Here is a 26,460-nt window from a genome sequence, read left to right on the forward strand (position 1 = left end):
ATGAGGATGTCCTCAAAAAGAGACTCATTCCACAGCCCTCACACATCAGGAACCAAACAACAACTAAACTAAACTATTTTTGGACATGTTGATCACTCATACACTGCTGTAATAAAACAATTGCAAAATAGTGTCGTCAAAGTCCATTGAGTTATGTAAGAGACTTTTAAAAAGACGTTTAAAACCACAGCACGAGTTGTAAACATTGTGCGAGTGAGATTATATCTGATGTAAGATGAGTCCTTTGTATGAAGTAAAATTCAACATGTTATCGTACACATCTGTTTAGCTGATATGTTGTATAGATTGTAGCGTGTTGGCTTTGTTAAATATCAGTTTAATCCTGCTGATGCTGTGCAGTTCACCCTCTATCAGTCTATTGTCCTCTGGCTTTTTCGGGAGGAAATTGTGATGAACATGGAGGAAAGAACAATAAATCATTTCACACCAAGAGTCATCTATACATAAACAGATTTTTCCCACCCACCCACTCACCCCCACCCCTGATCTACCATCACCGTGAGGGATATATTTGAATGACAATACTTTATGCTGTGCAATCACACAGCTGCCCTTTCTTTCTTTTTTTTATAAAGCACAGTGGCTTGGCTCAGAGACAGCATTGACCGGTCAAACAGTCTGGTGCCAACATGGGAAAGGTAAAGAAAACTAAATGTTATGGATTTACCCATACTTTCTACATGCCAGTATTTTACTGAACGATTTATGAGAGTTTACTTTTTAGCAGCTTTTGCATCACAGCACTGCGTTAAAAGTGGAAACTCTCATCTGTGTATGCAATGATTGTTTTTCCAGATCATATTTTACGAAGACAGAAACTTCCAAGGGCGCTCTCATGAGTGCAGCAGCGACTGTGCCGACCTTCACTCCTACTTCAATAGGTGTAACTCCATCAGGGTGGAGAGTGGCTGCTTCATGATTTATGAGAGGCCCAACTACATGGGCAACCAGTACTACCTGAGGAGAGGGGAGTACTCTGATAACCAGCGCATGATTGGCATCAACGATTGTGTCAGATCTTGTCGCATGATCCCCCAGGTAGGTCATAAAGGCTGTGTTTGAGTTTTATTGAGCAGAAAGTGTTGGGGTCAGTGGTAAAGTTTATTTCACAATAGCAAATACAGAAATATCTGCAAATGAGATGTATTACTGACCTGGAGATAGTAACTGAGCTTTCCGTTCTGTGCCAGCACCGAGGCTCCTACAGGGTGAGGCTTTACGAACGCTTCGACATGTCCGGGCAGATGCACGAGCTGGTGGACGACTGTCCAAATCTGCAGGATCGCCTCAGCATGTCTGACTTTAACTCCTGCAACGTGATGGATGGCCACTGGCTGCTGTATGACCAGCCAAACTACAAGGGCAGAGTGTACTACCTGAGGCCAGGAGAGTACAGGAGGTACAGCGACTGGGGAGGCGTCAGCCCAAGAGTTGGTTCCATCAGAAGAATCACCGACTTTAACTGAAGTCAAGCGTCATCTAAATGCATTTCCCCAAGTTTAACTGTTTATCTCCACAATAAAGATTAACTGCTTAACAAAACATTCACGTTTTTGTCTGTGGCGGTTCTTGGCTGTGGTTTGTTGCCTCGCAAATTTGTCTTTGGTCACCAGGGTGAAGAAGAATTATTACATAATGAGCTTCAGTTTCTTTTTGTAAATGACTTTGAAAACTTTACATTTTTTTAATTTGTGACTGAATAAAATGGATTTCTTCCACTTTTATTCGAGAAAAATATCAGTGTCCCTGACAGGCAACAGGTCTCTCAGCTAGTGCCCCCGATGAGATTAGTTAGTTTCTGTGGAGGCTGAATTTACACATACACTTAATGAAATTAAAATGAAATGATGATATAGACAGGAGACAGGAAAGTGACATGGAAAAGTGAAGTGAATGTAAAAAATAATGTAAAATTGTAATAATCTAGACAAACCCCAAAACAAAAATACATAATATGAGATATAATATGAGGGTGCATCTACACAAGTACATAAATGTACATGGAAATTTAAACTACACAGAAAAAACAAACGAGAGATAAGATGACAAATGTCATATTACATTGTTGACTAACGGCTACTGCACCTTTTTTATTTCTTAAAAACACGTTAAATCCAGAGAGTTTTACACCTTGTTTCCAGTTGTTTTAGATATTTGTGATTTGGTGGATTGAATTTAATTTTCTGTCCACTGGAGATAAAAAGTCAATTTATATCTGGTTTTCCTCAGATCACAATAACCATATTTATTTATTTTAATATAACTGTGTAGTATCAATATTTAATATTCACATTAACAGTAACATGTGACATCTAAATGTTTGTATACTGGACTGAAACATTGACTACATGTTCTTCACAGTCCTTTTAGTAATAAATTAAATGAAACGGGTTCCGGTCATTATTCTCATTGTTTTATTTATAGGCCTGTGGATAGTTTTGTATCCGCAAAGCACGGCACTGTCAAATAAATAACATGATGCTGTGAAAATATTTTTCTGGCTAGATGCATATGAATAATTAAATGTATTTAAACAGACAGTACACACATTCAGTGGTGCACATTAGTGTCATGATATAAGACACGACGGTCATCATATTATTAAACTTGCTGTGTATCCTTGCAGAGGAAGTCCACTAAGTGAAAACTGTCAGCTGAAAAAAATCCTGAAGCTATAAATGAAGCGTTGGGAAACTGAATAAAAGTAGACATCCCATAAACATGCGGGCAGCATGTAGTGCAGTGTAAACGTGTATACTACATTGCATAAAGCCTAATAAAATTTCTTTACATCCAGCACCTATGTATTAGCATACAGTGGAGTTGGTGTAGTAGAGCAGTGGGAGCAGTCAGTGGCTTCCTGCTCTGTTACACAACATATTTAATGCAAGAGGGCTGTTCCATATTGTTCTGCAGCCATTGTCCACTGGACGTGTGGATACCATACTAGTCTTTTCCTTTGTCCATGCCTGTCAAAACACCAAACCAGTTAATTATTTATTCTTTTTTTCAAATACAAATCCATATTTCTGACCCAATGTTGTGCTCCAACAAAAAGCTAAACATGTGCCAGTAGCCTTCAGTTATAACTATGAGAGAATTTGAATAACAATACTATGTTTGTCCAAAGGTAGTATAAAAAGCCCTGAAAACATGGGGAATCTCTCCAACGGAGACCATGGGCAAGGTAAGTACTGTTTTTCCTCTCAGCTTATATTGTTTCCTGTTGAACACGGAGCTGAACTCGTGTCATCAAAGTGAGCTTCACCTCAGCTCTCCACTCTTCTGCTTTCTACCAGATTATCTTTTACGAGGACAAGAACTTCCAGGGTCGGAGCTATGAGTGCAGCAACGACTGCACAGACCTTCACTCGTACTTCAGCCGCTGCAACTCCATCAGGGTGGAGAGCGGCTGCTTCATGATCTATGAGCGACCCAACTTCATGGGCCATCAGTACTTCATGAGGAGGGGAGAGTATCCAGACTACCAGAGGTGGATGGGCTTCAGTAGCTGTATCCGCTCGTGCCGGATGATTCCAATGGTAAGAGGGACCGACTTTGTCAAGACAGGATAGAGTTGGGTTCAGGATTTGGAAACATTTCTGTGTTAAGTTTGATTTGTGAATCATCATGTCCCTGTACTCCCACAGTATCGAGGCTCCTACAGATTGCGCATCTACGAGAAGCCTGACTTCAGTGGTCACATGATGGAGTTCATGGATGACTGTCCCTGTGTGTCTGACCGTTTCCACCACCGCCATGTCTACTCCAGTAATGTTATGAATGGCTACTGGATCTTCTATGAGTACCCCAACTACAGAGGCAGACAGTACTTCCTGAGACCTGGGGAGTACAGGAGGTACCGCGACTGGTGCGCCACCTGCGCCATTGTCGGCTCCTTCAGGAGGGTCACCGAATTTTAGCCATCAAGTGAAACCTTGCTGTAAATATCAAACACTTTGTTTATTAAAAATGTTGAATTTTTAACCTCCTCTGTGAAAGCGTTGTCATTGATTTATAAAGACGAACTTTAGACGGCATCAGAAAGTCGTGAAAAGACTTCTACTTAATCTGTAATTACTATGAACCAGACTGTAAAATACTTTTTTTATTTAGCTTTTTCTTACTCTGTGGTTACTGCAGGTCACAAGAAGCATCTATAACTGTACTGCAACTGGTTTAAAGCAAATAAACTACCCATCAAATGGGCAACACTCAATCTTTTCATCTGTAATATTGACTCTCTTATGTTCACATTGTTCTGAGTATAAATTAGTTAATAAATTATTATGTAGTATGATGGTATTATATACCAAATAAATGCATGACTGGACTTAGAGGGATATTTTTTATTATAAATAAACATTTTTACAGTTAGTTATAGTAGATTCAGCTCAATTAATAACAACAACAGACATTGGGTGAATACATTATTTAACCTCTGCATGTTAAGAGGTACAGGATACTGTAATATTGACTCTTTTATTTTCATATTAGTCTGTGTTAAATTAGTACTTGAGTATAAAGTAGTTAAGTTAATATATAGTATGAAAGTATTAGGTACTAAATCATTGCATGACTAGACTTAGATGGATTTTATATAATAAATAAATATTTTTACAGTCAGTAAGGGTAGATTCAGTTTAATTAGTAACAACAATGGACATTGAGTAAATACACACAGGACATATAGACAGGATCAAGTTCTAGCAACTAGTCCAACACACACAACATAACATGAAATAAAACAAAATAAAGTTTATTGTTTAATTTTATTTAAGTGCCACAGCTCATTCGCCTGTCGACTGTGTGCTGTTAAATGTATTAATGCATTACAGGAGTCTCGTCTTACAGAAATGGCTCACGTTTAGATTGTATCACCCTACAAAGTTTTTCTCAGTGACTTGAACCAAACCACTTAGAGGAAGGGTTGGGGGATATAAAAAGTATTTCATTTCATTTTCTGCAGTTTTCACGTTCAGTTTTATTGATTACATCTGTTAGTTTAACTAAAGTGTAGTGGTGGTCATAGCGTCTTTCTCTATCGTCACAATTCCTTCTTACAGTTAAATCAGAGTGCTGCACAAACGGCCTTTTAAATGAAACTGACACGTACGTACGTTCGATCACATGAAACTGGATTGATATGATTTGTTGTGAGTCGAAACTAGAGAACATGAAACTACAGATGATACCCAGTATCTTTAATTCTTATTATTAACTGAACATTTGCACAGGTTCTGGCTCTCTCATGGGTTTGTCAGGGATGTTCCTTCCATCAGTGATAATCAGACCGTATGCGCAGAACCTTCTGACTGAGAACTGAACACACACAAAGCTTATGCTTATAACAGACAATGCAGATGTCTGCTGCCAGAAATATATAGACAGAGAACCATTGTTACACATTTATAGGCCCTGTTCAGCAAAAGTCATCCTGCTAATTCATCAGCTTTTTGCATTTGAATAACAACACCTCATGGCCCCTGGGTTACTGTATAAAAAGGCGCTGGAATCATGGAGTTGGCAGAGCAAGTTGAACCATCCACTGGGAACAACCTAAACCACCATCATGGGCAAGGTAAAGTGACATTTATTTATGTTTTCACAAATATTAATATCTATTATAGAAAATTATTTTTTTACGCTGCAGAATAAATGTTAACATTATTTGATTCTTCAAACCTTATTTGTCCTGTGCTCTCTGTTTCAGATCGTGTTCTACGAGGACAGGAACTTCCAGGGTCGCTCCTATGAGTGCATGAGCGACTGCTCTGACATGTCCTCCTACCTGAGCAGGTGTCAGTCCTGCAGGGTGGAGAGTGGCTGCTTCATGGTCTACGAGCGCCCCAACTACATGGGTCAGCAGTTCTTCCTGAGGAGAGGAGAGTACCATGACATGCAGCGCATGATGAGCATGGGAATGATGTTCGACTCCATCAGATCCTGCAGAATGATTCCCTATGTAAGAGACTTCATCTATGTGCCCCCTTGATTTCTTTTAACATGCTTCATATGTATTGGTCCCATTTACATTTTTCCTGTATTGTATTACAGCACAGAGGTCCATTCAGGATGAGGATCTACGAGAGGGAGAACTTCGGGGGTCAGATGTACGAGCTGATGGACGACTGTGACAACATCATGGACCGCTACCGTATGTCCGACTGCATGTCCTCCCATGTGATGGACGGCCACTGGCTGATGTACGAGCAGCCCCACTACAGAGGCAGGATGATGTACCTGAGGCCCGGAGAGTACAGGAGCTTCAGGGAGATGGGAATGAGCGGCATGAGGTTCATGAGCATGAGGCGCATCACTGACATGTGCTAGACATCTGTATTTGATTAAAATAAAAATGATGTTTAATTCATAACCGTGTTTGTCAAGTGCCTTCTTTCTCAGTACGAACTGTCCCATAGTGAAAACAACAGGTGGGAAACTGTCTGAAAGCTAATTATTATAATATACCTAAATAAATGTGTAGTTAGTAAAAGTAACAATTGACTAAATCTAAGATATTTGTATTTTATGATCATTGACAAAGCTTGTTGTTGTAACAACTGAAAACCCACAAGATGATCGGATAGGTCTAATACATTTTGAGGATCAACACCCAAGCCAGACATTGTCCAAATCCTGCTCAGTAGTGTCTCACTGTTGTGTCCAGTATGTCCAATACATTGTTCAGACTTCCTACCAGTCTCCCTTTGTGGCCGCTCACTGTTATTTAACTGAAACAAGTTGTTTTACAACTGTACCTTTCATGCTGAACTGCAAAAACTCACTCTTAGTCTCCTGAGGTGAGCAGTTTCCTTTAAAGTGAGTGAGCACCATCTTTGTGTGGGATCCAGTTCCTAGAATTACAGTTTGTAGACCTTAGATTATGAGTATAGACATCTCACAGGACCTGGTTACTCAAACGCTGCGCCTAGTCCCGTGTATAAATACAGTGAAATTCAAAAACACAGAAGTTGCAGTTCATAATGGTGACAGGTGACTGAGAGGCAGCGATGTCTCCAGCTGTCGTGACACTATTTTGGGTTAACATGAACGTGAAGCTGAGCATGTTTCAGAATAATCTGTAGCATGTTGTGTTAATATTCATACTTCTAATAGGATAGGAATGGTTGGTGGTCAGAACTCTGTCTCTAACATGGTGGTTGACAGGTGTCAGTAGTCATGGTCAAATCATCTGTAAATCTTTCTTTGTCTCAGTCACATCAATAAACTACAGAGTTTCATACATACTGTACTTAAGCAGGAAAACAGTATTTTTCACCTGTGGCGAGAGCAGAAGCCATGAATTAGGTGTCGTCAAAGATAATTCAGCACTTTCCACATTTAAAGACAATTTTAGGTTTTGTTCCTTTTTAGTTTGTGACTTCTACAAAATAGCTGTTGAGGACAAAATGCTACCAGCGAAACAAAACGCTGAACCATTCCCATGGTGCATCACAGTGATGGACGATTGTGGCTCTTATGTTCTTCTTAATCAATAGTTGTGAAATATCAGCCTTTTAGAAAAAAGCTACTATCATTAACAAATCCCCCAAATTAGTTTCTATACAACTAAACTGCACAATCAGAAATTACAACCCAACGTTTTCTGTACTCACAACTACATGACCACATGCTCACAATTGAATAATTATCTAAATGAAAAGTTGTAAATACATTAATAATTAAAACATCAATTCAGTTTAGACAGCCGATGTCTGCTGAAATATCTGACCTACAACATCCTGTCTTCTCCTCTACTACAACACTAGTACTATTACAAAAGATGGTTTTAGGGGATTTGTTGGATTGTACTAGGAAATTATCTTAATTAGTGTCTTTCAATTTAGCAAACACACCACGTGATATAGAGGGTAATGGTTTTCTTTTCAAGAAAAATCCTCTAGTTCCAGCTGCACTATATTTAATAATGATTTAACCTGGTGTACTGTTGTAACTCCACTAATACATTTCACATTATTTACAGTCTCAATATGAAGGCTGCTTTTTTCATGAGGTAAATAAAGCTTCAGTATAAAATCTTTGGAGTAGCAGCAGTATCCATGTTGTTTCAATGGCCTCCTTTTATATTAGAGAAACACAAATTATTAATCTGTGTAGGTTTCTATATGCCAAATATAATACATGGTTACTGTGTGTACAGCACCTGTCCTAGAAATCTAGGTTGGTTAATGATGGGGGGGGGGTGCCGCCATCTGATGGAGTGCAGTGTAGTGACTCTAAAACCTCCTAATTTTAGTACATATATATTTCATTTTTGAGATACTACATGACAGACTAAAACATTTTACGGTGAGTTTAGGTTGTAATTAGTTGTGTGAGTTTCAGTTTTCAGCAATAAGTAATGGAAGAATTCATTTAAAAGAGAATCACTAGATTTTATTTAAAATCCAGTTTTTATGTGCTGGAGCTCTAATAGCAGGAATCCATGATGCGCCTCATGCTCATGAACCTCATGCCGCTCATTCCCATCTCCCTGAAGCTCCTGTACTCTCCGGGCCTCAGGTACATCATCCTGCCTCTGTAGTGGGGCTGCTCGTACATCAGCCAGTGGCCGTCCATCACGTTGCAGGACATGCAGTCGGACATACGGTAGCGGTCCATGATGTTGTCGCAGTCGTCCATCAGCTCGTACATCTGACCACCGAAGTTCTCCCTCTCGTAGATCCTCATCCTGAACTGTCCTCTGTGCTGTAAAGTGAAACGAGTAACCATGAAATCCTCTTTTTGTTTTCAAGTTCAACATTTTCACATATCTAAGTTGTGATTTCAAATGAAAAGCAAATAATGAGCGGCAGTACCATGGGGATCATGCGGCAAGACCTAATGCAATCACTCATGCCCATGCGCTGGTAGTCAGAGTACTCTCCCCTTCTGACGAAGAACTGGTTTCCCATGAAGTTGGGGCGGTCGTAGACCATGAAGCAGCCGCTCTCCACCCTGCAGGAGTGACACCTGCTCAGGTAGGAGGACATGTCAGAGCAGTCGCTGCTGGTCTCATAGGAACGACCCTGGAAGTTCCTGTCCTCGTAGAAGATGATCTGAAAAACACAAGAAACCACCGTGAAAGACACCACATGTTGTTTAAAATACACGTTTTAGCAGCTGAACAGATTAAAAAAAGCTCCAACTCTGGAGGAGAAGCTGTACACACCTTGCCCATGGTCATGGCTACAGTTAAAGCTGTTTTGCCTCAAAATGACTGCACAGTTTTCTCCATGTCCCACCGTCGCTTTTATACCTGACCTCGCGCCCAAAGGATACATGACCCCATTGTTCAAATTCCTGACAGAGCAACATGGAGCAGAGGCCCCAGTGTATAGCTCAATTCAAAGTGACCTTCAACAGATCGTGATTTGCGGTGGTTGCATTTGTGAGAAGAGGCCCCGCTTTGTATTGTCTTTGCTGCTGAATAACAGAGAACGCGCTTTCCACAAACATACCTTTCTTTGAAAGGCTCATTAAATATGTTACCCCCCCCAGTCTCATGGTTTAAACAGGTAAAACATGCTAAAACTTTAATCAGTGAACAGATACACAGCTACACCTATACAGACTGTGGTAACATCTGAATGATTTTAGACAAACCTAATCCTGTGTGAGATCATTTGATATTTACATTTGCAAAAGAGAATATTTCAATATATATATTTCTAGAATAATAGTACTCTAACAAGTTACTGACAGTGGCTTTAATAGGTTTTATTACTACGCAGCAAAGTAATTTACAAGTCTCAGACTTAACAACAACATAATTCTTAGATCACACATTTAATTAATACAAAGGCTGTTTTTATAAAGTCCAACTACATGTGAAGCATCTCCCCAATGAACTTAAAACATAGAGTTAAGAATATATTTTTATTCATAATGTCGTAATCTGTGATTCTTAAAAAACACAAGCCCCCTGTGAGCAATAAATAAACCAGCTTACCTGGTATATAATAGATCCTGCTCTATTCATGTTTTTCCTACATGTTTATAGCAAAATCAAGTGAATTTATACCTTTATAAGCAACCACATTATAAGTTTTGAAGCTAACGTTTGACTCTACTCTGCTTTGAAACTGAATTTAATTTTAAATGAATCAATAACGGAGATCTTCTTGGTTCGGTGTTTTGAAATGGTTGGAGGTGGGTTTTCTGTTCCACTGTAAATCATTACATAAAAACAAACCCCAGCTTCATCTCTGTGGGTTTCTACGTTTATTTATACATTGAAAGGTCTGATATTAGAATTTGATTAATGATTTTGTAGGAGAACTCAATGTAGGTAGGCGACCAAGAAACTATAAATCACTTTGGCAACCACAGAGTCTGGAGACATAGACACAACCAGGTTGAATTTTAAAATGTGAATTGTTTGTGTTGAGCCGAGCTGCAGTTCTGTCAAATTGTTTCTGCCCTCTAGTGTCAAAAACCATCAGATGCAGCTTTAACATAACAAGTGTTAATTATCTGAGAAGCATTGGACTGTTTTGCGTTTTAAAATGTAAAAATCCTAAAAGAGAGAGTTAGTATTTGACTGCTCAGATCTTATAATACTGGAAGTAACTGTATTATTTCCTATATACACTTAAGGTTTAAGGTTTTAAATCTGAGACTCTTACAACACCACCCTGTCATCCAACCCCAGGCACTTTACAGCCATTCACACTTGACCCTAACGACATAGCATCATGCAGGTGCTCCTAACCACCCCAAGGTGTTATCAGTTTAAATACCTGGGACTTCCAGCCACTCAGAAGTTATGAAGCCTTCAGCAAACAGCACATTCAGGATAACAATGACCTGAATGTTAGAAAGTCTCCACACACTTTCCTGATGTGAATAATATAACAATACTAATAATAAGTAAAGTTATTCCAACTACGCAGCACTGCGTTCATTGTGAAGCATGACGTTAAAAGACCGTCTCTAAACCAGACCTTAATCAAGTTCTAATCATTTTCCAACTTTTACCCTGTCTATTCAATGTACCTCAATCTTATATCACTGTGAGACAGTAACCTGAAACGTGGCCAGTCATCACACACAGAGAAGACTTTCTTGCACACTGTGTTTGTATTTTGACAGAAGCCGGAACCTGACGCCTGGAATCAATCTGCACATCCTTAATTTTAGTTACATCCAACTCTGCAGCATTTTCAACATTCGACCCCCAAAATGTCAAGATTCAATCATTCTCAAACTTGCTGATACAGTAAGGTGTCCAGTATCATTTCACTTCCAATCCATACAGTCTGCATTGAAACCCTTTTATTTTATTTTAAACCATTTTGGTTTGTTGGCGCTGCACAGTCTTCATGGATTGTGTCTTAGAACCGACTTTAAAACGCCGCATAAAATATTTGTTCTTTCACATTATGCAATATAAAGCACATTTAAATCCAATTATTAGGTTACCAACATTAAAGATGAAAAATGCCATGTTGAATATGAAAACAGCTTTATTCATTTAGATGTTTTAAAAACAGTTGATTCTGTAAAGTTAACAGGAGTCTGTGATGCGTCTGACGGAGCTGAAGGTCATTCCATCGTACCCCATCTCCCTGAAGCTCCTGTACTCTCCGGGCCTCAGGTACATCATCCTGCCTCTGTAGTGGGGCTGCTCGTACATCAGCCAGTGGCCGTCCATCACGTGGCAGGACTGGCAGTCAGACATTTGGTAGCGGTTCTGGATGTTGTCGCAGTCGTCCATCAGCTCATTCATCTGACCACTGAAGTTCTCCCTCTCGTAGATCTTTATTCTGTAGGAGCCTTTATGCTGTTAAGAGACAGTGGAAATACAGTGATTGGACATTTTGATGGAACTTTTTGAATCCTTAGTGCTTTGGATTTCCTACATTAGGAGTTTCATACCATGGGGATCATGCGACAAGACCTGATGCAGTCACTGAAGCCCATCATGCGCTGATAGTCAGAGTACTCTCCTCTCCTCAGGAAGTACTGCTGACCCATGAAGTTGGGGCGTTCATACACCATGAAGCAGCCGCTCTCCACCCTGCAGGAGTGACACCTGCTCAGGTAGGAGGACATGTCGGAGCAGTCGCTGCTGGTCTCATAGGAGCGACCCTGGAAGTTCTTGTCCTCGTAGAAGATGATCTGAAAACCAACAAAGCAGCTGAAGTCCATGCATTTTGATGAGGGTGATCGAATGTGAACATAACTGAATCCTAATGTGATGTGGATGCATTCATGTAGCCAGTTTTAAAAACAATCACAAGAGCTGAAAGTGTGTAAAAAATAAATTATATAGTATAGAACAGAACTCCTACCTTGCCGTGCATGGTGGCTGATACGCTCAGTGATGCTATAGCAGTCCTATCCGGGATTTAAGCCTTTTTAATACCTAACGTGACATCCACACAATCAATGCAGCATTGTATGGATACCATGAGTCAGCAGCATGCAGTGTTAGTCCCTGTGTTTGTGATTGCTGATAGGAAAGGGGTTATTATGCATCCTCTCCCCGGGTTTATCATTCTAGATCAAATGGCATCTGCCTTTGTCATTTTAAAACTTTGAATATTATCAAGACAATTTCCAGTTAAAGTAGTAGCATACTAAAAAAATAAAGATGGAGAGTTCACATATATTTTTGCAGGAGTGCCAACAAATAGCTGTTTCTATATGTTGTATCAAATGTTGTCCAGTTGCTTTATGTTCAGATTTTTTTGCACAGTTGCAAGATGTTATCATCTGTTTGTGTATTTACATCACTTGAAATCTATCTTCTGTAAAGCATGTTGAAGGGGGTTGTAATGTGTTTTCAATGCAGTTTAATGCAGAATTATTTGAGTGAAGCATGGGTTAAATACATTTTAGCCCATGTTTAGAATTCACAGTGCTGTACATTGAAGCCTCCTCAGTAGGTTGTGGACTACACGCTCATTATCCACTTTATTAGCTACACCTGGACAATCTAATGCAATCCAAAACAGCAGTTTTGCCATAACTTCTACTTAAATAAAGATGATTATTTCTCTGTTTTAAAGGTAAAATGGTCACAAAGATGACAATTCTACCGCAGTATGTATTTATTAATGAGGTTCTAGTAGCGTCATACTCAAGTGCATCATTAATTCCAGTGGCCAAAACATTAGAAACACCCTGTGATATAATACGAATTATCACCTTTATGGTAGTTTCAACTTGAAAAGTGGGAAATTACGTATATTGTTTTAAATGTATAATTCATGGCAGAGCTGCAGTATTGGACTGGATTAGATTGTCCAGATGTACCTAATAAAATGATGTCATCAGTGAGTGTTTATATACATCTAAATGACATTGGTTTTACTTTTGATTAGATGGAGACTTTTTATGCATTTTAACTGGACAACTTATTAGCCTGTTGTTTATATTTAACTTATTGTATTTTGTGGCGCCTTTAATGGCCACATCTGTAACAACAATAATAATTATAATGAGTACTGATAAGCATTAAACACTAGTCTTAAAAAGAGAGAATTACAACAGCTTCACAACTTGTTACGGGAGATTAGTAACCATGAACCTCTAATGACTCATCAGTCCACTGGGCCAGTTGTAATGGAATTTATTTAGTATATTTTATTTAGTAGATTAATCAAGTTCCTCATCAGATGAAACTGTGATTCTGTGATACTGTGATGTTGGTTGCAGTGATGAATCATTTGTATTTGTTGTATTATCACATTTTAAACAGTTATTTTATATGAACTGTTTAAATGTTTTTACTCGTCATATGGAGCCTGTTAGATTTAGAACAGGTGTTTGGAAACTTTTCATATTTTCTTCTTATTAATAATAATCAATCTAATTGTTTATTTCATGTTTCACATAAAATCACAGCCTTTCTAAACATGACAGGACAGAAAAGTTCTTGTTTTATCTTTCAATTTTTATTTTAAAATGACAGACAATGCCTAGCACATGTCAGTGATGCGCCTCATGCTCATGAACCTCATGCCGCTCATTCCCATCTCCCTGAAGCTCCTGTACTCTCCGGGCCTCAGGTACATCATCCTGCCTCTGTAGTGGGGCTGCTCATACATCAGCCAGTGGCCGTCCATCACATGGGAGGACATGCAGTCGGACATACGGTAGCGGTCCATGATGTTGTCGCAGTCGTCCATCAGCTCATACATCTGACCACCGAAGTTCTCCCTCTCGTAGATCCTCATCCTGAACTGTCCTCTGTACTGTTTTACGAGGGATAATAGAAATGATTTAATTCATTTAAATTACAAACATGTATGAAAACCACCAAATGATGCTGATGTTACTTAACACTCACCATGGGGATCATACGGCAAGACCTGATTCCACCGCTCCATCCCATCATGCTCATGTAGTCAGAGTACTCGCCCCTCCTCAGGAAATACTGGTTTCCCATGTAGTTGGGGCGGTCGTAGACCATGAAGCAGCCGCTCTCCACCCTGCAGGAGTGACACCTGCTCAGGTAGGAGGACATGTCGGAGCAGTCGCTCATGCACTCATAGGAGCGACCCTGGAAGTTCCTGTCCTCGTAGAAGATGATCTGAAAACCAAAAGCATAAAAACATGTAGGGTTTGAAAAGTGTGGAAAAAATTGGAGCTTTGTGATCGGTGTTTGAAATGGTGTGGAAGCTTACCTTGCCCATGCTCATGTCAGTGGTGGACATACTTAGAGGTGAGCTGCTGCTGTTGCTACTGCTACTGCTGCACTGCTGTCCTGGTCTGTTTAACCCTTGCTTTTATACTTCACCAAACCCTACAGAGTCAGTGGGCCCCCATTGTTTAAAGCCCTGACCCAGCAACATGGTATAGAGCTGTACAGGCCTGTGTTACTGTGTCGTGTAATCACATGACTGGGACCTCGAAGACTTTAGAAATGTAAGCCTTTTGATCAGGTAACACAAAGCCTTCATTTGTTATTTCTAAGGTTGTTGTGCCTGTTTCAGTCTGGCCGTTCAGCTAAAGTCATGTTACAGACTGAACTGATGATTTTAAATAATGGAAACTGGAGTTTACACTTTGGGGATTTTATTTTGCATGGAAGAAACTGAAATGTAAAATTATACTTGGGGAAGAAAATTCTAAACATAGATTGATTCAGCAATTTGAGTTTTAATTTAGTTCTACGAGACTTTTTTTTAGACAGACATTTTTTGTATTTTCCATATTATCTGTTTATGCCACACATAAGAATAATTTTCTGGTCTATAACAAACTAAAATTCTTATATCAGTTAGTTATATCAAATATATATATAGTTTACAAAGTTTCATTTTATTTTTTACACACACTAAAACAAATTCAGCTGAACCTCACAGGATTGTATATCACTGTAGGTATTTGATGATACATAATTCAATTCTTCTAATTTAATTGTCCAATTATTGAACATAATGAAATATATTACGCCTCAAGGGACACTCTGTCGTTCTAATATTAAACTAAATTTAAAGATGCTTTATGTTTTGCCTTTTTTAACTGTTGTAATAAAAACATATTGAAGCATGATCAAAAACTAACAAACCCCTACTTCATATGGTAAAACTGAACATTAATATTTCTTTTCTGTTTCCTGAATTTAACAACATCATAGTTTTATGTAATGGACATCAATAATCTTATTTCTTGTATGAGGTATGGCTCCAAATAATCTATGAACTTCAACTGACATTGCTACAGAAAACATGCTCACATCATTTAGACGTTATCAATAGATTCAAAGTCTGTTACCTATTTTTATCAGTTCAGATACTGTACATCAGGGGTGGCTGCAGTAAATTCAGAGCTACAGCTTTATTACATTTATCGCACCAAAAACTACAAAGTTATGTTTATTAATAAAACTAATAGTTAGGTTTAGAAAAAAACGTCATGGTTTGTGTTTAAGTTACAATATCGACTATTGGTTTAAAAGAGGAACCAACCTGATGTCTCTCGTGCTTTGTTCGACCCATCCATCCTGACCTCCCTACGCGGTCTATTACGTTATGTCACCTACTGTACTCTTAATCTGTCATATTTAGTACAGTCGCTGGTTGTTTGCCAATTTACCACATATATCAGCGATAAGGCACCTACTGGCCTACTGGTGGGTGGTGCTACAAGTAACTCTACTGAACCAAAGCATTATAACAACATAATATTATTATTATAACATTATAACAAAATGATGACCGACCACTGAAAAAATGATAAAATCATCTGAAATGCAAACATTCATGATTTATTATTGACAACATGAACTTATCATTATCCTGGAAAGGTGGAGCATTCCCAGGAAGTAAAGAGGAAAGTTTTAATACTTGCACCTTCAAACCTCAGCATATCAACATATAGTGGATTTTGTGATAATGAATCATGAATGATTTGTGCTGTAATTTCACGTTATAATTATTATTACAGTTATCAGGTATAGTTGATGGTGTTCTGAGTGTTCATGTAACAGACAGGTAAACACATCAATACTGTTTTCTATATGTTTTACGATTTTTACTTTGCTCTGATTTTAATGTTAATTTTCATCGTATCAGTTTTTATTATTTTTAACCTGTAAACACGAAGAAAGACAATATCAGTGTTTTGCCTTTAGTCTGTAGGTTTGTTGTGTTTGTCAGATGAAGATACTGGAAAATTTAAAACAATTTAAACTGTGTTTGCTAGCAGCAGCTAATATAAATAAAACAGTGAATTTCTTTACTCCTCACATATTATTACATAATTCCAGATATTTTTCAATGTGACACTTGGACAATAAACTTGACAAAAGTTAAGATAGTGCAGTTACTTTATTTAGTGGTGTTTGAAACATTCATTGAATTTTTAGCAAACATTTAGTAGCAGGAATCCATGATGCGCTTCATGCTCATGAACCTCATGCCGCTCATTCCCATCTCCCTGAAGCTCCTGTACTCTCCGGGCCTCAGGTACATCATCCTGCCTCTGTAGTGGGGCTGCTCGTACATCAGCCAGTGGCCGTCCATCACATGGGAGGACATGCAGTCGGACATACGGTAGCGGTCCATGATGTTGTCACAGTCGTCCATCAGCTCGTACATCTGACCCCCGAAGTTCTCCCTCTCGTAGATCCTCATCCTGAACTGTCCTCTGTGCTGTAAGTTGGAGAACAGTTGGAGTTTACATCAGTGTGGGGTCAGTGTCTTATACTCTACTCTTATTAGAAGTCAGTGTCTTATACTCTACTCTACACTCACCATGGGGATCATACGACAAGACCTGATGCAGTCTCTCATTCCCATCATGCTCATGTAGTCAGCGTACTCGCCCCTCCTCATAAAATACTGGTTTCCCATGTAGTTGGGGCGCTCGTAGACCATGAAGCAGCCGCTCTCCACCCTGCAGGAGTGACACCTGCTCAGGTAGGAGGTCATGTCGGAGCAGTCGCTCATGCACTCATAGGAGCGACCCTGGAAGTTCCTGTCCTCGTAGAAGATGATCTGAAAACAGTAAATTGTGATGGTAATGAAAACTAGTAGTAAATGAGTAAAACTGTAAGTTGTACTCATTAAAAATACATTAAACTTTTAATTACCTTGCCCCTCATGCTCATGCCGGTGTTGCTCATGTTGGCTGTAGATGTGATGTTGCTGTTGCTCCTGTACTGCCTTCCTACCTGGTTTAACCCTTTCCTTTTATACCTGACCAAAGGACCAGTGGCCCCCTCAAAGAACCCCTTACTCAGCAACTTACTATTGAAGCCCACAGAATGCCGAGGTTATGTCCAGTTTTTCAGGCACCGGGTACCTCGCAGTCTTTAGAAAGGCCTTGTCTCTCATGACAGTGCTCATAGTAATATGAATGGGTTTGGCACATGTGACGTTTTGACTGTGTTTAGTCATTTGAATCAAAATTTGGTGTCTTTAATATGTTAAAAACATGTTTGCTCTGTTAGCAACAGATACACTAAACTTACTAACACACAGATCGTTAGATAAAAGTGTTCAACATGTATAAACAATAAATTTAACTCTTTCTTAACAGGCAATAATCTATTTGTAGACCCATGTAAACAAATGTATGTGTTCATTAATAAATATTATATGTGAACAATTCTAATTTCACTAACAAATACATTTTTATTTTATTACAACTGTGTTTTATCCTATTAAAATACATTAGACATCCTCAGATAAATTCATAGCAGGAGTGCTTTTAGGTACAATTCACCTTTTGAATATAAATGAACTGTAAACTCTCCTCAAGTTAAATTCCTTAATTTCTCTTACTGTCATTATTATTATTGTTATTGTGTTTTTTCTGTTGAATGTTGCTTGTTCTCATGTCTCTAATAAAAAGAAAACATTGATCTTAGTCACACTTATGTGAATAAGTTAAGTGATTATATCTAATTGGTTCACAGAGAAGAATTAATTTGAGGATTCCCACAATAGAAATTATAGTTTTCCAAAAACACGCAGAGGAAATAAGAAGTAGAAGAATCTGCTTAAAGCCACATTATAGTTTGTCATAAACCTTTTTATTAACTGCTTCTAAAAGCTAAACACAAGGGTTAAAGTTAAGCATGAACAACAATGAAATAAAAGAAAACGTCTATAAACATCTATAATTATATAAAGATAAATAAATTACTGTCACAGACAGGCTACAAATGGTACTTTTACAAGTTAAAGAGTATCCGTAAAGTATAAAGCTGTACGCAGTGTTAATACAGTGATAATCAAATTATTGTTTACTGTCAAAGATGTGCAGGTTTAGAATTTCTTCACATGCTGTGCTGAAACCAGGACGACACATTTAAAGTGAAGTAAATACTTAAGTAAAACATGTAAGAGTCACATTTAAAAACTTTTAAGATGAAATATACTGTTTGTGGATACACATATGTAAAAATAAAATATGTAAGAAATGCCAACAACAGCACTAATCTGAAATAATAAAATGTTACTACAATTTCAATTAAATATTGATAAGAATCTCAATTCTATCATGATTTATTTTCATATAAAAATTGGTCAGATCTCTGTTTGCTGTCAGAGCTACATTCTCTTACACCACGAACCTCCTGGCTCTGTCAGGCCTGAGCCGCCCTCTGGAGCTCCTCTGAAGAAAAGTGATCAGGAAACTCTAGAAATCCAATTACAAACATTTGAATCGTGCACTTGTTCTTGTTTGGGTCACATCACCGGGATAAAACATCCTCAGCTAGAGAAATGACCAGTGACCACATCGCCAATTAGTCACTGCACATTAATTCAGATTAAAAGGTTTATTTTGTGGCTGTTTTAAATTTATGTTTTGTGGATATGTGGAGTCTGACACAAAATAAAAATGAAACATTAGCTAGCTAGATGATTGTAAATTTGTACTCTGGACGACATTTATGATTCTGACCTCACTGTGGCACTGCACTAAAGGTCAGGGGGTCAACCAGATTGTTGGACTCGTCCTTCAGGGATCATGAATACTCCTACTACCACAAGTGTTATTCTATATGTGTCAGTGTTTTATAGTAATTACTTTAATCTGACTTCAGGACAAATGACTAATGTTGTTTTTAGTGTAGAAGAGCACTTTGCAGTATTGTCAGTTGATTCTGACAGTATCATCATAGTGTTACTGATACTTTAAATACATCAAATCAAATACTTGGAATAATTGATCCTTTCACTATTAAGCTTTTCCTTAGATGCTATTCATTCTGTAGCATGTGGACCTCATTCTTATTCTGTGTACTAATTATTTCACTGCTTCACTTTTCTTTCCTGTTTCACATGTTGAGGATTTTTCTGTTGTGTACTAAACCGTTATAAAATGAAACAACAGGTACAAACATTTTGCCAAAAAGGTTTTTTTATTTTAGCTTATTTAGACACATTCAGTACATCTGTTGTTTACATGTCAGTGATGCGCCTCATGCTCATGAACCTCATGCCGCTCATTCCCATCTCCCTGAAGCTCCTGTACTCTCCGGGCCTCAGGTACATCATCCTGCCTCTGTAGTGGGGCTGCTCGTACATCAGCCAGTGGCCGTCCATCACGTTGCAGGACATGCAGTCGGACATACGGTAGCGGTCCATGATGTTGTCGCAGTCGTCCATCAGCTCGTACATCTGACCACCGAAGTTCTCCCTCTCGTAGATCCTCATCCTGTACTGTCCTCTGTGCTGTAAGTTGGAGAACAGTTGGAGTTTACATCAGTGTGGGGTCAGAACTGTGTGATATTAGAAGTCAGTCTTCCCTGTATCAACTCTACACTCACCATGGGGATCATACGACAAGACCTGATGCAGTCTCTCATTCCCATCATGCTCATGTAGTCAGCGTACTCGCCCCTCCTCATGAAATACTGGTTTCCCATGTAGTTGGGGCGGTCGTAGACCATGAAGCAGCCGCTCTCCACCCTGCAGGAGTGACACCTGCTCAGGTAGGAGGACATGTCGGAGCAGTCACTGCTGGTCTCATAGGAGCGACCCTGGAAGTTCCTGTCCTCGTAGAAGATGATCTGGAAACAGGATAAAATATATGGAGCAGCTTAGAATAATGATTAATGATTAAAAATGAACTAATGAATTAAAAATAGCTGGTGAGGTGAGTGTGCTTACCCTGCCCATGTTGATGGTAGTTGTGCTGGTTCTTCAGAGAACTGTGCTGCTGCGACACTGATGCTGGTTCTGTTTTAACTGTTACTTTTATACCTGACCAAACCCAAAGAATCTGTGGCTCCCATTGTGTAAACCCCTGACCCAGCAACATGGTATAGAGGCCTATGGAGTGGTGAGGGGCGTTTGTCACGTTTCCATGTGACTGGATCCCCTAGAAGTCTTTAGAATGGCTTTTTCCATAGGGAAGTCAGGACAATGAGCATTTTTTGAAGTTACAATACCAATAGTATTAAACAATAGTCTTCTTTTCACATTTAAACCCACTGTACTGTATATCACTGTGACTGCAAAGGGGCAATTTATAGACATGAGGATTCTTTTGTGTCATCACAATAGCCCGACATGCCAGTATATCATGCACATCTGTACAAACAAAACATGTTTATCCAGCTGTTTATGGAGCTATTAAAGATTGGAAAATTTTGTGTAAGTGTAAAAACAATTACTGTATAGCTGTTTGTGACTGAAGCAGTGATGCTTTGTGTGCTTTTAAGATCATATAATTGTATCTATAGCTTTATGAACACTGGGAAATAACTTATAAAAGACACACTTTAGTTTTTAATTTAGCAGTTATAAGCACTATATAATTAGCATGACACAAAATAGCTTTAAGGCCAATTTAGGTTGTTATTTAGGTTGAACTATTTGGTTTTGATTTGCTGCAGCACCTGAATCTCATCATGTCTGTGTTTCTGGGTGTTAAATTGTCCCTGCAGACAAGGAGCATCTGTCTTAATGTCAGTAAAACCATTTTTTACATATTCAGCGTTGGGTTTTGGTATGTTGTGAATCCTGTTGGGTTCTTTGTCAGGTAGCTGCCTGTACGCCCGTCTACAGCAGGAAACTGTACTTCAAAATAAAACTGTAACGTTGGAAATTCACAACACTTTAAATAAAGAGTTTTAGGGAACAACAACAAAAACTCATGTTTACTCAAAGCACATTGAAAATTTGCTTCTTTTTGCTTTTATCTGAGTTTATGTGATTTTTAGACATATTGGGATTGTTCACATTATTTGTATAGATATTCTGGATATTCATACTGTTCACAGTTGTTATGAAAGTTTTACAATCCTCACACTGATCTACACCACAAAGTTTTATTGTTTAAATGTGCAAAGTGTTTCTTGGACATCGTGGTTTCTGGTCCTGACATACAGTGTGAAGCTTATATTGACAGATGTGTGTCTTTCTAAACTAAGTCCAATGAGTCTCCTACGTGGTGAGATGGACTCCAGTCAGGTTCTAGACTCGTCTCAAGACAAATCTAAGCAAACAGAAAATGTGCGACAGTAATCTGAAGAGCTACAAAAAAGACTCTCAGTCATTTAGTAAATGTCAACATTTACAGTTTTTATTGTCATTATGGGTTCTTATCGGTAGATTGATTTTTTTCCATTTTAAAAATCTTTAAAAAGTAAAATCTTTAACACAGTAAAATCATTCTTTCCAATGCATTTGTATTACAAATTTAAATCAAATATGAATAAAATCATCAAATGAATGCAGCTTTAGCGTTTAGCTAATGTTAGTCATTGGTTTGTCAGGATAAACTGTTGGTGGACATTACGGCCTCCTCATCACACCACTCAGGTCTGATGATGTGATTGATTTGCCACCGTTTTTCATCTTTTACCTGAAACATCTTAGTGGGTGCTTTAAGTGTTTAAGTGTTTAATGTCAGTTTTGTTTCTTTATTTGTTAAGTCAGTTTCCATTGCACTTGTATAAACCAACTTTTCCACCTCAGATTTAAACACACTGTTTACAATGTCTGCCAATAGAACAATGATAGATAGAGAGTATGTACTATTGTTATTACTTAAATTGGAAACTAGATTAGCTCTATGCATTTTCACAATTTGAGCTCCTGGTAAAGTATGTACATTATTTAGTTTGATGTTTCTTCTTCTTGGCTTTGTATCTTAAGGTGTTGCTGTATTTCTGAAATTTGTTAAAGGTTTGTATTGTAGAGTTTTTTAGGGTATGCAACAAATAATAATGGTAAAAATGAACCATGTGTTAATATGATGAATGATATAGTTTATAAATGTATTTTCATTATGCACATTTGTAATTAAGTGTGTTTAAAGTGTGATTTTCTAGAATGATTATGTTAGTGAAATACCGCAACAGGTAGATTTAGAAACTTATTTCATTTATTGAAGTCAAAATGTACATTTAGCACATGTCCATGATGCGCCTCATGCTCATGAACCTCATGCCGCTCATTCCCATCTCCCTGAAGCTCCTGTACTCTCCGGGCCTCAGGTACATCATCCTGCCTCTGTAGTGGGGCTGCTCGTACATCAGCCAGTGGCCGTCCATCACATGGGAGGACATGCAGTCGGACATACGGTAGCGGTCCATGATGTTGTCGCAGTCGTCCATCAGCTCATTCATCTGACCACCGAAGTTCTCCCTCTCGTAGATCCTCATCCTGAACTGGCCTCTGTGCTGTTTTACGAGGGATAATAGAAATGATTTAATTAATTGAAATTATAATCAGTGTTTTGTAGTGTTTCACATGTATGAACACCACAGTGTGTTGCTTTACACTCACCATGGGGATCATACGGCAAGACCTGATTCCACCGCTCCATCCCATCATGCTCATGTAGTCAGCGTACTCGCCCCTCCTCATGAAATACTGGTTTCCCATGTAGTTGGGGCGGTCGTAGACCATGAAGCAGCCGCTCTCCACCCTGCAGGAGTGACACCTGCTCAGGTAGGAGGACATGTCGGAGCAGTCGCTCATGCACTCATAGGAGCGACCCTGGAAGTTCCTTTCCTCGTAGAAGATGATCTGGAAAACCAAAAGAGGGGTTGTTAACAACCAAAGTCATTGTTGCACTGTCCCATTGCATATTTGCAGACAAATAAATGATGATTTAATAATTCTGACAGTTTCTTACCTTGCCCATGTTGATTTCGGTGGTTTCCCAGATCTCTCAGAGAACTGTTTTTGAACTGATACCCTGCCTGTCTGGACAAGTTACATTTATACCTGGCCAGGACAAAGACTGCGCGCCCCACTATTGTTAAATGTCCTGACACAGCAACGTACTATAGAGGCCCATAGTGTTTTGAGTTGCTTACATGTATACCAGCAGGGTCACGACCTTTAGGCAGAATATTCCGTTGACATGAATAGAGCCTCTTTTTTTTTTTTTTTTAATGATTTAGGATTTATTTATTTCTGAGTATGTTATGCACAGTTTACAAACAGTTGCCAGAACATACACAATACTATTATTACTGCTTTAAATAGTTGGTCAGTAAAAAGCTACACTTACTGTAATCATGGATCTATTAATCTATTATTCCCTTTAAACAGAAGGACCATTTTCCAAATTTAAATCTTCATCATATCAATGGGTGTTAGTGACTGCTTCGAAACAGAGTTAACACAGTAATATGATTGGAGTTATTGTGACTTTAAGGATTTATTTTGTTCAAACTGCTTTTAAGCAGCTTCACCTAGATATTCGCAAAATAAAACAAGACATTTACTGTATAGAATCTTCAGAATACTATTGTTTTATATAATATATATTTATATATAATTTTTAATATATTTTCTTTAAACGTGTCAGTATGACTGTGTCATTAGTTTCATCAGGTTTATTCTCTGTAGGTGAACATGCACAGGAGTCACTTGAACAGGTTAGAATCGTTGCTTTCCTTTATATTTATGTTTATTTGTGTAGATCACGTATAGTATGAAACAGTGTGAACATTCATAGCTCAAGTCACTTTCCAGCTGTGACACCTTTATGTTTGTGTTTGTCTGTGTCCGTTCTGAACCTGACAGGAGTTGAACAAAGATTTTTGATGAGGTGTTGATATGTTTTTTTATTTTAGAGATGTGTCTAATTCCAGTTTTATTTATTATAAACTACAACAGTAACAGGTCATTGAAATGTTCATTGATAACATGGTCTGTGGAGTTTCTCTGTGATCCAGGTCATTGTTAACTGATGGTTTGAAAGAGGAGTGAAGGAGGTCATTAACGTTGACCTGGAAGAACCATCACTTAACGAAGGAGGTGGTCTACTATCATCCAACTGGACTCGTGACCATAATGACGCACAATGATCAGATTGGGACACCAGCCCACATGTGGCCTTAATGACCCTCAGAGTGTTAATGAAGTCAGGACTGGTGTCTTACTAGTGACAGGTGAAACACTTTCATAAACATTAAGCAATCCAGGTTCCCTTGGGTACCGCTTTGATATATTTACGACATCACATGAGGTTTTCTTGATGTTCTTCTTCTTATTATTATTATATTTACAACATCACAACCAAACTTCATTTTCTGCTTAGTGGTTACATATAATTTGATTTTGATTTGACTTTGCACAGATACACAGCTAATGAGCCCTGTGACAGACTTTTGACCAGTATCAGCTGGGATTAGTTCCTGCTCCTCTGACCCTTCACTCGATAAGCAGCTTAGATAAGCTAATAAATTGTTCTAACCAGGAATGACTTACATATGCTGTAAATATTATTAAATATATTATAAAAATAATAGATATGAAATTAAATAGGCAATGAAAATGGGAGTGGAGGACGTAAGATGTGTGTGAAATGTTTATAAGTTACTTTTACAGCTTTGTCTCGTATCATTTTAAAATCAGTATTAATTCAGTTGTAGTGTTTGATTGCATTTATTCTAACTGGTTTTTGATTAGTTTTAGGCTTTTTAAATAGATTTAACAGGCTATAGAAACATTAAAGACAGAAAACTCATGAAATAAAAATGATTCATTGCTGGCTCCACCCAACTCCACCTGATCCTACTTCCCCTGAACCGGCAGGATTTTTGAGTTTGAACTAAATATGACAGAAAACATTTCATGTGACTTAAATACCAATGAGACATCTAATTTGAATCTTTATTTTCTATTATTGTGCAGTTGTATGCATTAAAGACCATCATCTACTGAGCTGTTTAACCCTTGAATCAATCAGTGAAACAACAAGTTGAATTAGAAAACTGGGTTATTTTATTTAGTGGAATTCAGCTTAAATTTAGTAGCAGGAATCCATGATGCGCCTCATGCTCATGAACCTCATGCCGCTCATTCCCATCTCCCTGAAGCTCCTGTACTCTCCGGGCCTCAGGTACATCATCCTGCCTCTGTAGTGGGGCTGCTCGTACATCAGCCAGTGGCCGTCCATCACGTTGCAGGACATGCAGTCGGACATACGGTAACGGTCCATGATGTTGTCACAGTCGTCCATCAGCTCGTACATCTGACCACCGAAGTTCTCCCTCTCGTAGATCCTCATCCTGTACTGTCCTCTGTGCTGTAAGTTGGAGAACAGTTGGAGTTTACATCAGTGTGGGGTCAGAACTGTGTAATATTGGACGTCAGTGTCTTATACTCTACTCTACACTCACCATGGGGATCATACGACAAGACCTGATGCACTCATTCATTCCCATCATGCTCATGTAGTCAGCGTACTCGCCCCTCCTCATGAAATACTGGTTTCCCATGTAGTTGGGGCGGTCGTAGACCATGAAGCAGCCGCTCTCCACCCTGCAGGAGTGACACCTGCTCAGGTAGGAGGTCAACTCAGGGCAGTCGCTGCTGGTCTCATAGTGACGACCCTGGAAGTTCCTGTCCTCGTAGAAGATGATCTGAAAAACACCACAATGATTCTTCAGTTTGAGATCTGATCAATTTTAAATTGATAGTACCTTTTTTTTTATTTTGGATTGATTATTCCCAGCACCTACCTTGCCCATGGTCATGATCTTTGGTTGGTCCTCAGGAC

At 38.6% G+C, this 26,460-nt stretch overlaps 10 protein-coding genes across 11 annotated transcripts; 3 read left to right on the top strand and 7 right to left on the bottom strand.

Annotated features, from left to right (window-relative positions):
• The first annotated feature begins 650 nt into the window (after positions 1 to 650).
• Positions 651 to 1,487, top strand: LOC113173151 (gamma-crystallin M2-like). 2 transcript variants are annotated; one of them, XM_026376493.1, is made up of 3 exons: positions 651 to 659; positions 817 to 1,063; positions 1,219 to 1,487. In XM_026376493.1, exons 1-3 carry the CDS (start codon positions 651 to 653, stop codon positions 1,485 to 1,487), a joined length of 525 nt encoding a protein of 174 aa, XP_026232278.1. The 2 variants fall into 2 exon arrangements, with proteins under 2 accessions (XP_026232278.1, XP_026232277.1); XM_026376492.1 differs by having other exon boundaries at positions 817 to 1,059; positions 1,212 to 1,487.
• A 1,685-nt stretch (positions 1,488 to 3,172) lies between these two features.
• On the top strand, positions 3,173 to 3,944 carry si:dkey-57a22.15 (beta/gamma crystallin family protein). The gene is made up of 3 exons (XM_026376491.1): positions 3,173 to 3,208; positions 3,321 to 3,563; positions 3,672 to 3,944. Exons 1-3 carry the CDS (start codon positions 3,200 to 3,202, stop codon positions 3,942 to 3,944), a joined length of 525 nt encoding a protein of 174 aa, XP_026232276.1. The 5' UTR covers positions 3,173 to 3,199.
• A 1,649-nt stretch (positions 3,945 to 5,593) lies between these two features.
• LOC113173718 (gamma-crystallin M1) lies at positions 5,594 to 6,354 on the top strand. The gene is made up of 3 exons (XM_026377240.1): positions 5,594 to 5,602; positions 5,735 to 5,986; positions 6,079 to 6,354. The coding sequence occupies exons 1-3, from the start codon at positions 5,594 to 5,596 to the stop codon at positions 6,352 to 6,354; spliced, it is 537 nt and encodes a 178-aa protein (XP_026233025.1).
• A 2,100-nt stretch (positions 6,355 to 8,454) lies between these two features.
• LOC113173724 (gamma-crystallin M3-like) lies at positions 8,455 to 9,223 on the bottom strand. Its single transcript, XM_026377245.1, has 3 exons — positions 9,197 to 9,223; positions 8,844 to 9,083; positions 8,455 to 8,733 (listed from the first exon to the last, which is right to left on the bottom strand). The coding sequence occupies exons 1-3, from the start codon at positions 9,209 to 9,211 to the stop codon at positions 8,455 to 8,457; spliced, it is 534 nt and encodes a 177-aa protein (XP_026233030.1). The 5' UTR covers positions 9,212 to 9,223.
• A 2,310-nt stretch (positions 9,224 to 11,533) lies between these two features.
• Positions 11,534 to 12,332, bottom strand: LOC113173719 (gamma-crystallin M3-like). Its single transcript, XM_026377241.1, has 3 exons — positions 12,321 to 12,332; positions 11,905 to 12,147; positions 11,534 to 11,809 (listed from the first exon to the last, which is right to left on the bottom strand). Exons 1-3 carry the CDS (start codon positions 12,330 to 12,332, stop codon positions 11,534 to 11,536), a joined length of 531 nt encoding a protein of 176 aa, XP_026233026.1.
• Positions 12,333 to 13,952: 1,620 nt separating this feature from the next.
• LOC113173723 (gamma-crystallin M3-like) lies at positions 13,953 to 14,699 on the bottom strand. The gene is made up of 3 exons (XM_026377244.1): positions 14,661 to 14,699; positions 14,324 to 14,566; positions 13,953 to 14,228 (listed from the first exon to the last, which is right to left on the bottom strand). The coding sequence occupies exons 1-3, from the start codon at positions 14,688 to 14,690 to the stop codon at positions 13,953 to 13,955; spliced, it is 549 nt and encodes a 182-aa protein (XP_026233029.1). The 5' UTR covers positions 14,691 to 14,699.
• Positions 14,700 to 16,853: 2,154 nt separating this feature from the next.
• On the bottom strand, positions 16,854 to 17,614 carry LOC113173721 (gamma-crystallin M3-like). Its single transcript, XM_026377243.1, has 3 exons — positions 17,573 to 17,614; positions 17,235 to 17,477; positions 16,854 to 17,132 (listed from the first exon to the last, which is right to left on the bottom strand). The coding sequence occupies exons 1-3, from the start codon at positions 17,603 to 17,605 to the stop codon at positions 16,854 to 16,856; spliced, it is 555 nt and encodes a 184-aa protein (XP_026233028.1). The 5' UTR covers positions 17,606 to 17,614.
• Positions 17,615 to 19,892: 2,278 nt separating this feature from the next.
• On the bottom strand, positions 19,893 to 20,624 carry LOC113173725 (gamma-crystallin M3-like). The gene is made up of 3 exons (XM_026377246.1): positions 20,604 to 20,624; positions 20,261 to 20,503; positions 19,893 to 20,165 (listed from the first exon to the last, which is right to left on the bottom strand). Exons 1-3 carry the CDS (start codon positions 20,610 to 20,612, stop codon positions 19,893 to 19,895), a joined length of 525 nt encoding a protein of 174 aa, XP_026233031.1. The 5' UTR covers positions 20,613 to 20,624.
• Positions 20,625 to 22,846: 2,222 nt separating this feature from the next.
• Positions 22,847 to 23,626, bottom strand: LOC113173720 (gamma-crystallin M3-like). Its single transcript, XM_026377242.1, has 3 exons — positions 23,581 to 23,626; positions 23,229 to 23,471; positions 22,847 to 23,122 (listed from the first exon to the last, which is right to left on the bottom strand). The coding sequence occupies exons 1-3, from the start codon at positions 23,587 to 23,589 to the stop codon at positions 22,847 to 22,849; spliced, it is 528 nt and encodes a 175-aa protein (XP_026233027.1). The 5' UTR covers positions 23,590 to 23,626.
• A 2,081-nt stretch (positions 23,627 to 25,707) lies between these two features.
• On the bottom strand, positions 25,708 to 26,437 carry LOC113173717 (gamma-crystallin M3-like). Its single transcript, XM_026377239.1, has 3 exons — positions 26,423 to 26,437; positions 26,081 to 26,323; positions 25,708 to 25,986 (listed from the first exon to the last, which is right to left on the bottom strand). Exons 1-3 carry the CDS (start codon positions 26,435 to 26,437, stop codon positions 25,708 to 25,710), a joined length of 537 nt encoding a protein of 178 aa, XP_026233024.1.
• Positions 26,438 to 26,460: the final 23 nt, after the last annotated feature.

Source organism: Anabas testudineus, chromosome 21 (assembly GCF_900324465.2).
Source record: "Anabas testudineus chromosome 21, fAnaTes1.2, whole genome shotgun sequence".
Classification (NCBI taxonomy): Eukaryota; Metazoa; Chordata; class Actinopteri; order Anabantiformes; family Anabantidae; genus Anabas; species Anabas testudineus.

Bases quoted from the DNA above. Each gene is read 5' to 3' on its own strand.
- LOC113173151 (XM_026376492.1), top strand. The intron at 1,060-1,211 runs GTAGGTCATAAA...GTTCTGTGCCAG, and splicing joins CTTGTCGCATGATCCCCCAG to CACCGAGGCTCCTACAGGGT.
- si:dkey-57a22.15 (XM_026376491.1), top strand. The intron at 3,564-3,671 runs GTAAGAGGGACC...GTACTCCCACAG, and splicing joins CGTGCCGGATGATTCCAATG to TATCGAGGCTCCTACAGATT.
- LOC113173718 (XM_026377240.1), top strand. The intron at 5,987-6,078 runs GTAAGAGACTTC...ATTGTATTACAG, and splicing joins CCTGCAGAATGATTCCCTAT to CACAGAGGTCCATTCAGGAT.
- LOC113173724 (XM_026377245.1), bottom strand. The intron at 8,734-8,843 runs GTACTGCCGCTC...TTCACTTTACAG, and splicing joins CTTGCCGCATGATCCCCATG to CACAGAGGACAGTTCAGGAT.
- LOC113173719 (XM_026377241.1), bottom strand. The intron at 11,810-11,904 runs GTATGAAACTCC...GTCTCTTAACAG, and splicing joins CTTGTCGCATGATCCCCATG to CATAAAGGCTCCTACAGAAT.
- LOC113173723 (XM_026377244.1), bottom strand. From the start codon at position 14,690: ATGTCCACCACTGACATGAGCATGGGCAAG. The intron at 14,567-14,660 runs GTAAGCTTCCAC...TTTGGTTTTCAG, and splicing joins CTGACATGAGCATGGGCAAG to ATCATCTTCTACGAGGACAG. The intron at 14,229-14,323 runs GTGAGTGTTAAG...CTCGTAAAACAG, and splicing joins CTTGCCGTATGATCCCCATG to TACAGAGGACAGTTCAGGAT.
- LOC113173721 (XM_026377243.1), bottom strand. From the start codon at position 17,605: ATGAGCAACACCGGCATGAGCATGAGGGGCAAG. The intron at 17,478-17,572 runs GTAATTAAAAGT...TACTGTTTTCAG, and splicing joins GCATGAGCATGAGGGGCAAG to ATCATCTTCTACGAGGACAG. The intron at 17,133-17,234 runs GTGAGTGTAGAG...TCCAACTTACAG, and splicing joins CTTGTCGTATGATCCCCATG to CACAGAGGACAGTTCAGGAT.
- LOC113173725 (XM_026377246.1), bottom strand. The intron at 20,166-20,260 runs GTGAGTGTAGAG...TCCAACTTACAG, and splicing joins CTTGTCGTATGATCCCCATG to CACAGAGGACAGTACAGGAT.
- LOC113173720 (XM_026377242.1), bottom strand. The intron at 23,123-23,228 runs GTGAGTGTAAAG...CTCGTAAAACAG, and splicing joins CTTGCCGTATGATCCCCATG to CACAGAGGCCAGTTCAGGAT.
- LOC113173717 (XM_026377239.1), bottom strand. The intron at 25,987-26,080 runs GTGAGTGTAGAG...TCCAACTTACAG, and splicing joins CTTGTCGTATGATCCCCATG to CACAGAGGACAGTACAGGAT.